Source organism: Pristiophorus japonicus, chromosome 9 (assembly GCF_044704955.1).
Source record: "Pristiophorus japonicus isolate sPriJap1 chromosome 9, sPriJap1.hap1, whole genome shotgun sequence".
Classification (NCBI taxonomy): domain Eukaryota; kingdom Metazoa; phylum Chordata; class Chondrichthyes; family Pristiophoridae; genus Pristiophorus; species Pristiophorus japonicus.
Window position 1 is genome coordinate 166,050,802 of NC_091985.1, and position 15,725 is coordinate 166,066,526.

The 15,725-nt window shown below is 43.3% G+C and overlaps 1 protein-coding gene across 8 annotated transcripts in view; it reads right to left on the bottom strand.

The window, feature by feature from the left end:
- atl2 (atlastin GTPase 2) overlaps window positions 1-15,725 on the bottom strand; it is an 89,841-nt gene that overhangs the window by 51,547 nt on the left and 22,569 nt on the right. For 5 of the 8 annotated variants that reach the window (XM_070890062.1, XM_070890066.1, XM_070890067.1 and 2 more), the window contains exon 2: window positions 3,744-3,991. The exons of 2 other annotated variants lie outside the window; for them this stretch is intronic. In XM_070890062.1, coding sequence (XP_070746163.1) covers window positions 3,744-3,991 — 248 coding nt within the window. Of the gene's footprint in view, window positions 1-3,743; window positions 3,992-8,706; window positions 8,847-15,725 lie in introns of all 8 variants that reach the window. One more of the 8 variants, XM_070890068.1, reaches the window with a different exon arrangement.

Genomic DNA, 15,725 nt, shown 5'->3' on the forward strand with positions numbered 1-15,725 from the left:
TAATCTCTTTCCTAGCTCCCTAAAATCTGTCTGCAGGACCCAATTCCTCATTCTACCCATGTCATTGATACCAATATGGACCATGACCTCTGGCTGTTCACCCATCCCCCTCAGAATATTCTGCAGTCGCTCAGTGACATCCTTGACCCCAGCACCAAGAAGGCAACATACCATCATGTCTGTGGCTGCAAAAATGCCAGTCTGTTCCCCCAACGATTGAATTTCCCATCAGTATTGCTTTCCCGATCTTCCTTCCCTTCTCCCCCCCACAGCTGAGCCAGCCACGGTGCCGTGGACTTGGCTCTGGCTGTATTCCCCAGGAGGAACAATCACCCTTACCAGACCAGTTAGCAAGTGAGTTGCACTCAGGAGACCCCTGAACTACATGCCTGGTCCTCCTGGTCGGTCTGTTGGTCACCCATTCCCCCTCTGCCTGTAAACTCTTGCACTGTGGGACGACCACCTCTTGAAACGTGCAATCCACTGAGCCTCGCTGATGCACTGAAGTGATGCCAGCTGCTGCTGAAGTTCCGAAACCCGAAGCTTGTGCTCCTCCAGTTGACGACACTCCCTGCACACAGGATTGTCCAGGACACTGGAAGCGCCGTGGATTGCTACATGGCACAAGATGTGCATTCAACAGAACTGAGGTGCCCTGCTGTGCCTCTATTTAATAGACTATTAACAAAAATAAACTCAAGACTTCAAAAAAAAAATCAGGTCAGGTCCTTCCCTTGTGCTGATGCCACTTAGTTTTTTTTTTAAAAACCATGCTCCCCGACGCTCGCGCTTCCTCTGGCCTACATTTATCTCCAGCCACTCCTCTCGCTCTCTGGCCTATTAACTGAAAAGTCCTTGGGTTCTGTTGCTCCACTCCTCCTTTTCAGTTAAACGTCTCAACCGCCTTCCTCCTCCACCCAATTCCTGCTCTCAAAATTCTTCCATTCTGCTTGCAATCACCCAGCTCCGTCTCCAAGCTCGGTGCTCAAGCTCAAAAATGAGGTGCCAAACTGGTGAAGCTACAACACAGGACTACATGCATGCTAAACAGAAGCAGCAATGCTGTAGACAGAGCTAAGCAATTCCACAAAAAACAGATCAGATCAAAGCTCTGCAGTCATGCCACATTCAGTTGTGAACGGTGGTGGACAATTAAACTACTAACGGGAGGAAGAGGCTCCATGAACATTCCCATCACCTCAGTGATGGCAGAACCAGACAAGGCTAAAGCATTTGCAACCACCTTCAGCAAGAAATGCCAATTGGATGATTCACCTTGGCCTCCACCATCACAGAAGCCAGTCTTCAGCCAATTTTATTCACTCGACGTGATATTAAGAAACGGCTGAGCACACGGGATACAGCAAAAGCTATGGGCCTCAATAATATCTCGACTGCTGTGCTGAAGACTTATGCTCCAGAACTAACCACGCTTCTAGCAAAGCTGTTCCAGTACAGCTACCTGACAAAGTGGAAAATAGCCCAATGTCTTGTCCAGTAAAACCAGGACCAATCCATTGTGACCAATTACCACCCCATCAGCCTACTATCAATCATGAACAAAGTGATTGAAGGTGTCGTCGACATTTGACGTTGACTATTAAGCAGCACTGACTCACCAATAATCTGCTCAGTTTAGGTTGTGCCAGGACCACTCGGCTCCAGACCTCATTACAGCCTTGATTCAAACATGGACAAAAGAACTAAATTCTAGAGGCGACACAAGGAGAGAGTGACTGTCCTTTACATCAAGGCATCGTTTGAGCGAGTGTGGCATCAAGGAGTCAGAGTAACATTCAAGTCAATGGAAATCAGGAGAGAAACTCTCCACTGGCTGGAGTCAAGCCTAGTTCAAAAGGAAGATAGTTGTGGTTGTTGGAGGCCCATCACAGGACATTGCCGCAGAAGTTCCTCAGTGCGGTGTCCTGGGCCCAAACATCTTTAGCTGCTTCATCAATGATCTTCCCTCCATGTCAGAAGTGGGGATGTTCACTGATGATTGCAGTATTCAGTTCCATTCACAACTCCTCAGATGGTGAAGTAGGCTATGCCCACATGTAGCAAGACCTGGACAACATTCAGGCTTATTCGCACCACACAAGTGCCAAGCAGTGACCATCTCCAACAAACGAGAGTTTAGCCATCTCCCCTCGACATTCAATTGTATTATCACTACTAAATCCCCCATGATCAATATCCTGGGGTCACCATTGACCCAAAACTAAACTGGACCAGCCACATAAATAATGTGGTTACAAGAGCAGGTCAGAGACTGGGTATCCCGAGGTGAGCGATTCACCTCCCGATTCCTCAAAGCCTTTCCACCATCCACATGGCACAAGTCACGAGTGTGATGGAATACTCTCCACTTGTCTGGATGAGTGCAACTCCAACATTCAAGAAAAACGATACCATCCAGGACAAAGCAGCCCTCTTGATTGGCACCCCATCCACCACCATTAACATTCACTCCCTCCACCACAGGCGCACCGTGTATGCAGTGTGTACCACCTACAAGATGTACTGTGGCAACTGACCAAGGCTTCTTCGACAGCACCACCCAAACCTGCAATCTCTACCACCTAGAAGGGCAAGGGCAGCAAGCGCATGACCTCCAAGTCACACACCATTCTGACTTGGAAATATATACTGTCCCTTCATCGTGCTGCATCAAAATTCTGGAACTCCTTAGCTAACAGCACTGTGGGAGTACCTGCCCCTCATGGACTGCAGTGATTCAAGGTGCCTCACCACCACCTCCAAGGGGAATAAATGCTGGCCTGGCCAGCGATGCAACAAAAAACCCACATGAATACATTTTTTAAAACTATCAAATATCATTTATTGTTAAACTTGCAAGGGAATATAGAGCAAATATTTACAGGAAGGGGGAAATTGGCCTCTTCTATTGGAAGGCAGAAGTAAAAAAAAAAAGAGGGGACATTCAGGTGGCTCTGCTCTTGAAATCTACTCAAATAAAGCAAGTTTGTTAAAGATTTCACTTTTAGGGAATAATTTCTGTAGTTGTTTCCTAAAGAACTGTTCCCCCAATAGTTCATAAGTTTATCTTGCAAGTAATTGAACCACACAAACCAGGAAGCTTCCAAGGTCAATCTCTGATCTCAGCAGGGGCCATGAATGGTGCTAGAATTAACACTGGTTAGGGAGAGCAAATTAATGAGGGTTCCCAATCCAAAGCCTGATATAGTTAGCGAATCACCCAGTGCAAATACATAGATGTCAGCTATGGACAGACTGCACATAGGCTGTGACATCCACCGCAATCAAATAGCCCATCACAATCAAGGCTCACAGGAATAATGACATTTAGATGAGGTACAGGGTGGGAGGGGTATCCTACCTCATCAAGGAATCACTTGTACGAGAGGAGGGTAAAAACTATTAAACTGTAGAGTAAATCACCAATTGGGTAGGTCACCTAGGGAGTCCCTGAAGAACACTGCTCTAGACATAAATGGAGAACAATGAATGCAAAGTTCAGACACCATGAGCTTTTGGATGAAAACCAAGCAAGCATTCTACAAGTTGCTACTAGACTAGTTTAAATTGAGATCACCTGGTTTCAAACAAAAAAGCTTGCAAATATCTAACACATGAGAACACTCCGGTGGTGATACACAATAGTCATGGTTAAGTGACTGAAGATATTTCCAACAGCGTCCAGATTACAACACAACTTAATTTAGGAATGAAGTAAAAATAGTAGCAGCATAGTCTCTTACCTGATTGTACATGTACCGTAACATGAAGTCCAACAAAAATGATTTGCCTTTACGGAATGCTCCTGCCACAGAGACAACCACAACATTCAAGTCCCGAATGTGTTCCTGCAATAGGATTCGCTCCAAGGACGCTTCATCTAGATCAAAATGATGATTATCTTCATGTGCCAACACTACCTGTATTGGTTTGGCCTCTTTCATGGGTACATCGTCTGAATTCATCAGAACCTCCTGGGTAACAGACTCATCTGTTTAAAATCAAAAACAATATTTGAGTCTTTCTAAGCTATAAAATGAAAAACAATGTGTGGCTTGATTCCACCTCATCTGGTAGATTTACCTTTCCTAGTACAGAATCACATCAAGGCAATTGTAGTCCCAATTGAAATCAGTTAAACTCAGCACACACCAAGAATCAAGTGCCATTTTTTTTTTAAATAAAAGCAACTATTTTGCCTAACCTAAGCTCATACACAATGAGAGAGAGACACAAAAAACACATGTTCTGCCAAAAAAGCCCTAGCCAGGAACAGCAATTAATGCTTGGCAGACCAGAGTAAAAGAACAGATAGCTGCTACCCAACTAAATCAAAAAATTATCTGGGTAAGTTAAATAGTTGAGTTATCAAAATAACTTTTTAAACAAACTGACAACTGATAATGCAACTACTGCTAGGGGCAAATCTGAATAATGCATGCATCTATTAATACTCTTTAGCCAAGTATTAAATTAAATGATGGTGGAGCCCAACACACGAGTGCAAAAGACAAGGTTGAGAGATTCAAAACCATCTTCAGCCAGGAGTAGGTGATTCATCTGACTCCTCCAGAGGACCCCACCATCACAGAAGCCAGTCTTCAGCCAATTTAATTCACTCCACAGAAACAGATATCAAGAAACGGAGTGATTGTTTGCAATAACTGTGCCTTTCTGCGCATACGCCTTTCTGGACTCCACCCCCTTTTGCATATGCGTGCTCGATCCAGTCACGCATGTGCAGTGTGGCCAAATCACATGGAGCGGCTTCTAGGGCTTTTGCCTAGAACATGGCTGTGATTATCTACAAGCATATTTTTGCGGTTTCTGTGGGAGAAAAACAAAATCGGAGGAGAGAGTCCGCGCGCGGCAGAGAGGGCGAACTCAGGGAAGATGGATCACATTTTTCCAACTCCACCACCTTTACACCCACACCACGTTCTCCCTCTCCTCCACCTACAACTGGTTGATTTCGGGGAAAGTTCGGTGAGTGTGACACAAGTGACATCATTGGAGTGATTGACGAAATCCGGAAGTCATGATACGGTCACTATTTACTTCGTACCCAATAAACTGGTTAAGAATCAGTAACCCACCCACAATGCCCCATCTATGGCACGGAGGAGGCTGCAAAGGTCAGGAACTTGGGCAGGAGGTGGGGGAGAAAAGAACCTGCGAGAGTGAGCTCTCTCCTGTCTGGAGTCAGCAGTCAGAATGGCTCGAATTACACTTTGCAAAGTCACTGATCACATAGGCAGGGCAGTTCTAATTATACATTCCAGCAAAACTACAGTGTGTTTTATCCTCCAAGGGGATCAATCAGCAATCAGGTCATATGATCAAGGGGACCCAATCACAGCATTTTACTGTTTCAAATAAGCACGTCCATCAAGAAATGGCTGAGCGCACTGGATAAAGAAAAGGTTATGGGCCCCAACATCCCGGCTATCGTGCTGAACACTTGTGCTCCAGAACTAGTCGCGTCTCTAGCCAAGCTGTTCTAGTACAGCTACAATACTGCCACTTACCCAACAATGTGGAAAATTGCACAGCTATGTCCTGTTCATAAAAGGACAAATCCAATCCAGGCAATTACCATCCCATCAGTCTACTCAGGTCATCAGAAAGTAATGGAAGGTGTTAACAGCACTATCAAGTGGCACCCAATACTTGGTTTGCAGTCCACCAGGACCACTCGGCTCTAGACTTCATTGCAGCTTTGGCCCAAACATGGACAAAACAGCTGAATTCTAGAGGTGAGGGGAGAGTGACTGCCCTTGACATCAAGGCAGCATTTGACCAAATGCAGCATCAAGGAACCACAGTAAAAAATAAGTCAATGGGAATCAAGGGGAAAAACACTCCCACTTGCTCGAGTCATACTTCATACAAAAGGAATATGGTTGTGGTTGTTAGAGGCCAATAATCTGAGCCCCAGAACATACTGCTGAAATCCAGTGTCCCAGGCCCAACCATCTTCAGTTGCTTCATCAATGACCTTCCTTCCATCACAAGGTCAGAAGTGATTGCAATCCTCAGTGTTCAGTTCCATTCCTCAGGTAACGAAGCAGTCTGTGCCTGTATGCAGCAAGACCTGGACGACATTCAGGCTTGGGTTGGTAAGTGGCAGTTAATATTCGAGCTACAAAAGTGCCAAGCAATGACCATCTCCAACAAGAGAGTGTAACCACCATCCCATGACATTCAACAGCATTACCACTGCTGAAACCCCCACCACCAATATCCTGCAGGTTACTATTGACCTGAAACTCAACTGGATCAGCCACATCAGTACGGTGGCTACAAGAACAGGTCAGAGGCTGGATATTCAGGCTTTAGGAAAAAAAAGTGTCAAAAGCTTTGGAGCTCAGCTGTTAAGTGGGTCAGAAGTAGAAACAAATTCAACTTTGAATATTATAGATCAATTCCTTCTCATCCTCTATGATTACAATTATGCAATTCCAAATGTGGCTTTAAAGTTTTAAAATCCAAAAATCAATTCTGTGTTCTTTAATATTGGAAGATTTTGACTTGTGCCCACAGGAAATCTTTCTGAATACTTAATTATGGCAATAAAATTGATTCCTATAATAGTTAAATATTTGCCTGTTGATAACCAGATATGTTAAGGACCATAACGGAAATTAAAAGGTTCAATGTTTGTCTTTATATTCTGCATATTAACATGCTAGAACAAGGTCACTAACTTGCAGATTACTAGCCAGCACGTTGTTTATGTAGGCAGGTCATTCGCCTTTTTTTTTTTTTGAGGATAACATTTTCGGTCAGTCAAATACTCCCAAGTCAAAAGTGTTTTAGATGAAACAATAGAGAGCGCACTCTAGACAGCAAGCAACTTGTGGCTAGTGTTGGTATGCAGCCACTAGACAAATTCCATTCCCTACACAGCAAGACATTTATTTAAGCAAATCCTTGGTCTCACCAAAAGCCTTTACTATTATTGCCTCAAAAAATAACCAGAAAGCTATGAACATCTTTCACTTTAGCACCAGCTAGATGAAAGAACCTGGTTTCCCTGCTGCAAGAGATACTGAAGACATTTTAGGTCATCATTTTCCAAGAGAAAGCCACTCTCAATTTCAAATTTCATTGCAACAATGAAAGGGAGTTAACAATTTGTATAAATGTGAATCTCATTTTAAATGGATCCTCAAAATAACCAGTCAACAACTGAGCATTATTTACCTTCTGTATCCTTTTACTATTCCAATAATGCCAAGTCAGGTTTAAATGTTCTGTATTTCAACCCTATGAAGTGTAGGAAAATTATTTGTGCATTGGTGCCAATATAATCTAAATGATGTAGGCATGATTGTTATGCACGTTAGCAGTACCACTTCCGATCTACTTGCCTGAATTGTGTTAGTGCATCTTAAGGTAGCATAAGCAACCTTCAATGCATGCTATGTGACAACGATACTACAGTATTCTGCCAATTTTGTACACAAGGCCCATGAAAAAAAACTTAAACATTTTGGCCACCTCCCCCAAAGAACCGTTGAATGCATTGTATGACCTCGCAAACTTCTAAAATTCCCTTTAGTTTTGGCTTGGGTTCAACAGTATTTACTTACGATTGTGCACCAATAGATAGAACCAACTATTTAAAAAAGGTCCAGCCTGATTTTGTGCAACAGGCTTAATAAAAAGCAACACCTAAACCAGATTCATTTAGTTACCTCTAGATTTCTCACTTAATTTTATGTACATACTGTATAGAAAAATGAATACAAATCAGGAGTTTGTGGGTAATAAATCTTTAAAGTCAATGCACAATCATTTGAAGCCTCAAATGGCATTATGACAAAAGCAAAGTCCAGTATCAAATAGAAGAATTAAATACATGCCATGACAAATATTTTTTCTAAACGGACTAGTGTTAAATTGAAAGCTGTCTTTCCTTTTGAGACCAGCAGCCGAGAACACTCCTAGGTAGGGATAGTGGTATGGGTTAAATTGGATTAAATCACACTGGGCACATGCAGAAATACAAGACTGAGAAGTAAAGTGTAGGCTGGCCCAAGAGTGGAATGTTAATTATTGGACAGGCAAACATTCACGCTGTGTACTTTAGGATCTCCTAAGTTTTGATTGGAGTACAGAGAGGTCAGAGGACTCTATTCATGGTGAGTTTGTTGCTTGGGAGTAAAATTGACATCAACCTCAAGTATTGCATGCACTGGGTTTGTACACGTGTATTGATAAATATAGATTAAGTCCACAAACCTGTATTAAAGTGAAGGGTAACGATTATCCTAGATTCCAACAGTAATTAAACAGACAAGGGGTAGACTATACTTGTGTGAAGGAGCAGATGGACCTTGCTCCAGTTAAGCATTTCTTGATCATCTATGCTGGATTTCACCACTTGTATTAACAAAATGTGAGCATCTCCCATCACCGTCTCAAGGATATCCAAGTAGCAGAACTACTTTTTGCACTCTGTTGAACTATGGACAGATCACTGCAGCAACTTTGCAGAGCATAAATGGTGTCAGTTTACTTAAAAGCTCAGACTTAGCTTGGTCTCAAAAGCATTGGAGTGCTGGCTAGAATGGACTTTTTCTGCTGTTTTAACTTATTTGTTTAGATCTTGTACAAAGTGAATTACTAGCTTCAGCAAGAGCGCCACTGCTTTTCAATTAGCGATCAAGGTGGACAGCCCAAATTATTTCCAGTACTTACCTCAACTATATGATGCATCATTCATCCTGCAGCACATCAGCCCAGGATCTTCATGGACACATTGAAGTTTCAGATCATAGGACATGCTTGCTAAAAGGAGCCGATTTGTGCAGTAAGCACAACATGAGACGTACCCTGTACTGGGAAAGAAACATGCTGTACAGGCATCTAGTTATTTCTGCAACACCATTAACAAGTAGTGAATTGAATAGGTTTAATGTTTAAGTCAAGCAACTTGGGTCTAAGTTATAGATCACGATTCATCCATTCCATGGACTCTGGATCAGTTCCTATGGATTGGAGGGTAGCTAATGTAACCCCACTTTTATAAAAAAAGAGAGAGAAAACAGGGAATTATAGACCGGTTAACCCGACATCTGTGGTGGGGAAAATGCTGGAATCAATTATTAAAGATGTAATAGCAGATCTGGAAAGCAGTGACGGGATCAGCCCAAGTCAGCATGGATTTATGAAAGGGAAATCATGCTTGACAAATCTAGAGTTTTTTTTGAGGATGTAATTAGTAGAGTGGACAAGGGAGAACCAGTGGATGTGGAGTATTTGGACTTTCAAAATGCTTTTGACAAGGTGCCACACATGAGATTAGTGTGCAAAATTAAGGCACATGGGATTGGGGATTGTGGATTGAGGACTGGTTGGCAGACAGGAAGCAAAGGCCAAGTTTCCACATGATTTGCTCCTGATTTTAAAAAATGTTTTTTTTAAAAAAAAGGAGCAACTGGTGTAGAATGGAGTATCTTAGAAATCGGAATTCTCCACATTTAGTTTTCTGCAGTTCTAGTCAGGTAGAACAGTTTCACTTTGGAACTGAATTTTTTTTCAAAAGGGGGCGTGTCCGGCCACGGACACCTGATTTGAAAGTTTCCAGTGAAAACGTACTCTAAACTAACTTAGAATGGAGCAAGTGAAGATTTTTGTACGCTTGAAAAAACCTTGTCTACACTTTAAAAAAATCAGGCGCAGGTTACAAATTAGGCGTCGGGAACGAGGTGGGCGGGGGAAAAGGGAAGTCATTACATTCTACAATCAATCCTTAGTTATACTTATACAAATAAATCCAACCTGAATAAAAATTTATAAGCAAAGAAAAGATTAAATAAACCATGTTCCTACCTGTGAGAAAGTGCTTCAGGCAGGCCTTTCAGGCAGCGGTGTGGCGTCAGTGTCTCGGCAGCAGGGGCAGGCAGCAAGCAGCCTTCGAGCTGAGCTGCGGTGCTTGAGGCAGGCCTTCATTCCCCGCGAAGATGCAGCACCCAGATGGACTTGAGGCCATTCGGCCATGGGATTGCAGCGGCGTCAGTGGCTGGTCGGGAGCAGCAGCAGCCTTCGAACTGTGAGGGGGACTGACTGAGGCCATTTGGACAGGGAGAGGCAGCCACATCGACATCTTTATATTTAAATTTGCAGAATGGGTGCACCACATATTATGCAATGGTTTGCTTCCTCATGCACGAAATTCTTTGTTCTTGGTGGAAGTTGATCCATTGCAAAGTTGAATTGGCACTTTTATTTCTCCAAACACACAGTCCTTAATTTGCAGGCACCGGTTCTGCAAGTTTAGCAGTGAAAAGCTGAACTCACTGATTTCAGCAGGTGATTTATTCAGCAGTGCTGCTAAAAGCATTCCCTCACACAGAAATATCAAGAAAATTAAAATACAAGCCTTTGCAGGGGTCCAAGAAACAAACGTGGCCGAGTGCCAATGTTTACTTCAGACTGCGCGTGCGCGAACGCTCCAACGCGCAGAGTTGCCGGCACCAAAAGCCTCATTTAAATTGTACCCGCCCCCTCCTACTTACAAAATCGGCGCGAGTGGTAGGCTCCGCCCCGTGCATCGCGCCAAGTAGACATCGAGCTCAAAGGAGCTCGAGAATACCGCGTTTTTGGCGCGAAAAACAGGCGCCCAGCTCTGAGGTGCGCCTTTTTCGCCACGTGTGGAAACTTGGGGCCAAAGAGTGGGAATAAACAGGTCCTTTTCAGAATGGCAGGCAGTGACTAGTGGGGTGCTACAGGATTCAGTGCTGGGACCCCAGTTATTTACAATATACATTAGTGATTTAATGAAGGAAGTGCAGGTAATATCACCAAGTTTGCAGAGGACACTAAGCTGAATGGCAGTGCGAGCTCGAGGAGGATGCTAAGAGGCTGCAGGGTGACTTGGACAGGTTAGGTGAGTGGGCAAATGCAATATAATGTGGATAAATGTGAGGTTATCCATTTTGGGGGCAAAAACACGAAGGCAGAATAGTATCTGAATGGTGGCAGATTAGGAAAAGGGGAGGTGCAACGAGACCTGGGTGTCATGGTACATCAGTCATTGAAGGTAGGCATGCAGGTACAGCAGGCAGTAAAGAAAGCAAATGGCTTTCATAGCAAGGGGATTTGAGTATAGGAGCAGGGAGGTCTTACTGTAGTTGTAGAGGGCCTTGGTGAGACCACACCTTGAGTAGTGTGCGCAGTTTTGGTCTCCTAATCTGAGGAAGGACATACTTGCTATTGAGGGAGTGCAGCAAAGCTTCACAAGACTGATTCCCAGGATGGCAGTACTGACATATGAGGAAAGACTAGATCGGCTAGGCTTATATTCACTGGAATTTAGAATGAGAGAGGATCTCAGAAGCATATAAAATTCTGACGGGATTGGACAGGTCAGATGCAGGAAGAATGTTCCCGAAGTCCAGAACCAGGGGTCACAGTCTAAGGATAAGGGGCAAGCCATATTAGGACCAAGATGAGGAGAAACTTTTTCCACCCAGAGTTGTGAACCTGTGGAATTCTCTACCGGAGAAAGTTGTTGAGTCCAGTTTGTTGGACATATTCAAAAAAAGAGTTAGATGTGGCCCTTACGGCTAAAGGGATCAGGGGTATGGAGAGAATGCAGGGGTGGGGTACTGAGGTTGCATGATCAGATTGAATGGCAGTGCAGGCTCAAAGGGCCGAATGGCCTGCTCCTGCATCTATTTTCTATGTTTCTATAATGCTATAGCCATACTTGCTAAACAAAAATACTGCAGATACCCAACTAGGTTATCCAGTTTTACTACAAAGTCGACTAAAATGCCTGGTTACAATTTAGTTAAAAGTCTGAAAATGGGGCCTTCGAGAGGTTAAAAGCACTAAACCATCAACAACAGTAAGTCACAAGATGACTCTCCACATAAATAGGGCAGTCGATAGTCACGTTACTCCAGAAAGCCATTTGTCTTCACTGTAGACTGCTACAATCAACTCCCTCGCTAGCTGTTACCACAATGTTTCGAAACACTCAACCCCATGGGCTTTTGAAACAAAGTCTCCAATTTTCACCTTGAAAAAAACATCACAATCTAAATCTCGTCACTCTAATGACATGGCCAAAGTAACATCAATAGTACTTTACACGGATAAAATAAACTTTAAGCCTTTCAACCAGTAAAAGATCTTACATGTCCCCTAGCTCCATAATAGACAAAACTAGTGGAGACCGAGAAAAATTTTGGAATACCTCAGTTTACGACAAGATTGTGCTTTGAATTTCACAGAATTACCAGGAGAAACAGGCACAGCAGAAATTCCAATTTAAAAAAAAACTCCTATTGCAATATTAAAATAAAACAATTTCCATTCCTAAAGCACCTTTTCACAACCTCAGGTCATCCCAAAGCACTTTACAGCCAATGAAGCACTTTCAAAGTTGTCACTGTTGTAACGTAGCAAATGCAGTAACTAATTTGTGCACAGCAAGGTCCCACAAACAGCGACGTGATAAATAATCTGTTTTTAGTGATGTTGGTTGAGGGGTAAATATTAGCCAGGACACTGGGAGAACTCCCCTGCTCATCTTAGAAATAATGCTATGGGATGGGATCTTTTCCAGTCACCTGAGTGGGCAAAGAAATTGTGGAAAATGTTCAGGCAACATTGGGAAGTAATGGGAGACAATGTACCTTACTTCCCTACACTAACAATTATATCCTTAAAGGTCAAATCACTTGGGTAAATAGACGTAGATATATTGGCAATCAGAAAGTCTTGATATTACTGAATGAAAATTTTAAATCTTGCTTCAATATTTTCAAGAGCAGCAAGAATAAAAACTGCATGTATCTAAAACAGAATTGGCAAAAATACTCTGCCAGTCCCCATTTCAAAGTGGTGCAATTGCCATCCCAATTACAAGCAATGCAGGTCACGAGATAGCCTCAATCAAGCTACAAAAAAAAAAAGAGGGCTGAGAAGGCTATTCAATGGGCAAAATATTAGTATTTAAAATGGCATTTTCACAAGTTCTGCTGCACAGACAGATGTCAAACACAAGCGCCAATTCTAAATCTTCATTTGATCACAAGCATTAGTAACATTTGATTAAGTACCACATAATAGACTGGTTAGCAAAATTGATGCCTATGGGATTAACGGGTCAGTGTGGATATGAAATTGGCTAAGGGCAAGAGTAATGATGAACAGTTGTTTACTGGAGTGGTGTCCTCCACAGGTCAGTGTTAGGAGCACTGCTCTTTTTAATGTATATTAAAATGACTGGAATGTGGGTATACAGAGCATCATTTCAAAGTTTGTAAATGGCACGAAACACAAATGCAGTAATCAGTGAGGAAGATAGTAACAGACTTCAGGAGGACAGACAGACTGGTGAAATGGGCTGACACATGGCAGATGAAATTTATTGGCGAAGTGACAAGTGATGCATTTTGGTCAGAACAATGAGGCAATATAAATGAAATTGTACAATTTTAAAGGAGGTGCAGGAACAGAGACACCTGGGTGTGTACATCTTTGAAGGTGGCAGAAGGCTGTTAAAAAGCATGCAGGATCCTTGGCTTTATAAACAGAGGCAGAGAGTACAAAAGCAAGGACGTTCTGCTAAACCTTTATAACTCACTGGTTAGGCCTCAGCTGCAGTATGGTGTCCCAATTCAGGGCACCACACTAAGAATGTCAAGGCCTGAGAGAGGGTGCAGAGGAGATTTACTAGAACGATACCAGAGATGCAGGACTTATGGAGAAACAAGAGAAGCTGGACTTAAGAGCAGAGGAGGAGGATAGATTTAATAGGTGTTCAAAATAATGGCCCCAAGTTTCCACACGTGGCGAAAAAGGCGCACCTCAGAGCTGGGCGCCTGTTTCTCGCGCCGAAAAAAAGAAGTGCGGTATGCTCGAGCTCCTTGGAGCTCGATGTCTGCTTAGCGCGGCGCACAGGGGGCGGAGCCTACCACTCGCGCCGATTTTGTAAGTAGGAGGGGGCGGGTACAATTGAAATGAGGTTTCTTGGTGCCGGCAACCCTGCGCGTGCACGTTGGAGCGTTCGCGCAGTCTGAAGTAAACACTGGCACTCGGCCATTTTTAAAAGTGCTGCAGAAAAAGTGAAGATTTGTTTCTTGGACCCCTGCAAAGGCTTGTATTTTAATTTTCTTGATATTTCTGTGTGAGGGAGTGCTTTTTAGCAGCACTGCTGAATAAATCACCTGCTGAAATCAGTGAGTTCAGCTTTTCACTGCTAAACTTGCAGAACCGGTGCCTGCAAATTAAGGACTGTGTGTTTGGAGAAATAAGAGTGCCAATTCAACTTTGCAATGGATCAAACCATTGCATAATGTGTTGACAATGCAGCACCCATTCTGCAAATTTAAATATAAAAATGTCTGTGGCTACCTCTCCCTGTCCAAATGGCCTCAGTCCCCCTCACAGCTCGAAGGCTGCTGCTGTATCTTTGGCTGCCGGCCAGCCAGACACCGCCCCTAAAGCGTGGCCGAATGGCCTCAAGAACCTTAATGAGCTGCGTGTGTCCTGTGTTCATTCTTCGGCTCCCGGCCAGCCACTGACGGCGCTGCAATCTCATGGCCGAATGGCCTCAAGTCCGTCCGGGTGCTGCATCTTCGCAGGGAATGAAGGCCTGCCTCAAGCACTGCAGCTCAGCTCTAAGGCTGCTTGCTGCCGCTGCCGTTGAGACACTGACGCCACACCCCTGCCTGAAAGGCCTGCCTGAAGCACTTTCACACAGGTAGGAACATGGTTTATTTAATCTTTTCTTTGCTTATAAATTTTTATTCAGGTTGGATTTATTTGTATAATATTTGTATAAGTATAACTAAGGATTGATTGTAGAATGTAATGACTTCTCCCCCCACCCCCGTTCCCGACGCCTAATTTGTAACCTGCGCCTGATTTTTTTTTTATAGAGTGTAGACAAGGTTTTTTCAAGCGTACAAAAATCTTCACTTGCTCCATTCTAAGTTAGTTTAGAGTAGTGGAAACTTTCAAATCAGGAGTCAGTGGCCGGACACGCCCCCTTTTGAAAAAAAATTCAGTTCCAAAGTGAAACTGTTCTACCTGACTAGAACTGCAGAAAACTAAATGTGGAGAATTCAGATTTCTAAGATACTCCGTTCTACACCAGTTGCTCCTAAAAATCAGGAGCAAATCATGTGGAAACTTGGGGCCAATGAGTGGTTTTGGTTGCATAAATGAGAAAGGGTCAGTAACCAGAGGGCACAGATTTAAGGTAATTCGCAAAGAACCAGAGGCAAGAGGAGAATTTTTTAAAAATACACAGCAAGTTATGATCTGAAATGCACTACCTGAAAGGGTGGTGGCAGCAGATCCAGCCACTTTCAAAAGGTGAATTGGATAAATTTGTAGGGCTACAAGGAAAGGGTAGGGGAGTGGTGCTAAGTGGATAGCTTTTCAAAGAGCTGGCATAGGCTTGATGGGCTAAATAATCTTCTGTGCTGTATCGTTCTATGATTCTATGTGACTGCAAGTTCCAGCAAGCCAACTAGAGATGGTCACAACACAGGATTTAAACATCAGGTACAAGAAGCTCCCACTAAACCATAGTAATATTTTGCATAAATCCAACTCAAACAGATGCCACTATTGTGGCTTTGCTAATTCCCATCAGGTGCCTTTGACATCTCAGCCTGTTTTAGCACATCACAAGGAGCTACGTGCTCATAGCCAAAACGGCGACAGCAGAATTAGTTTTAAACAGACAATCCAGA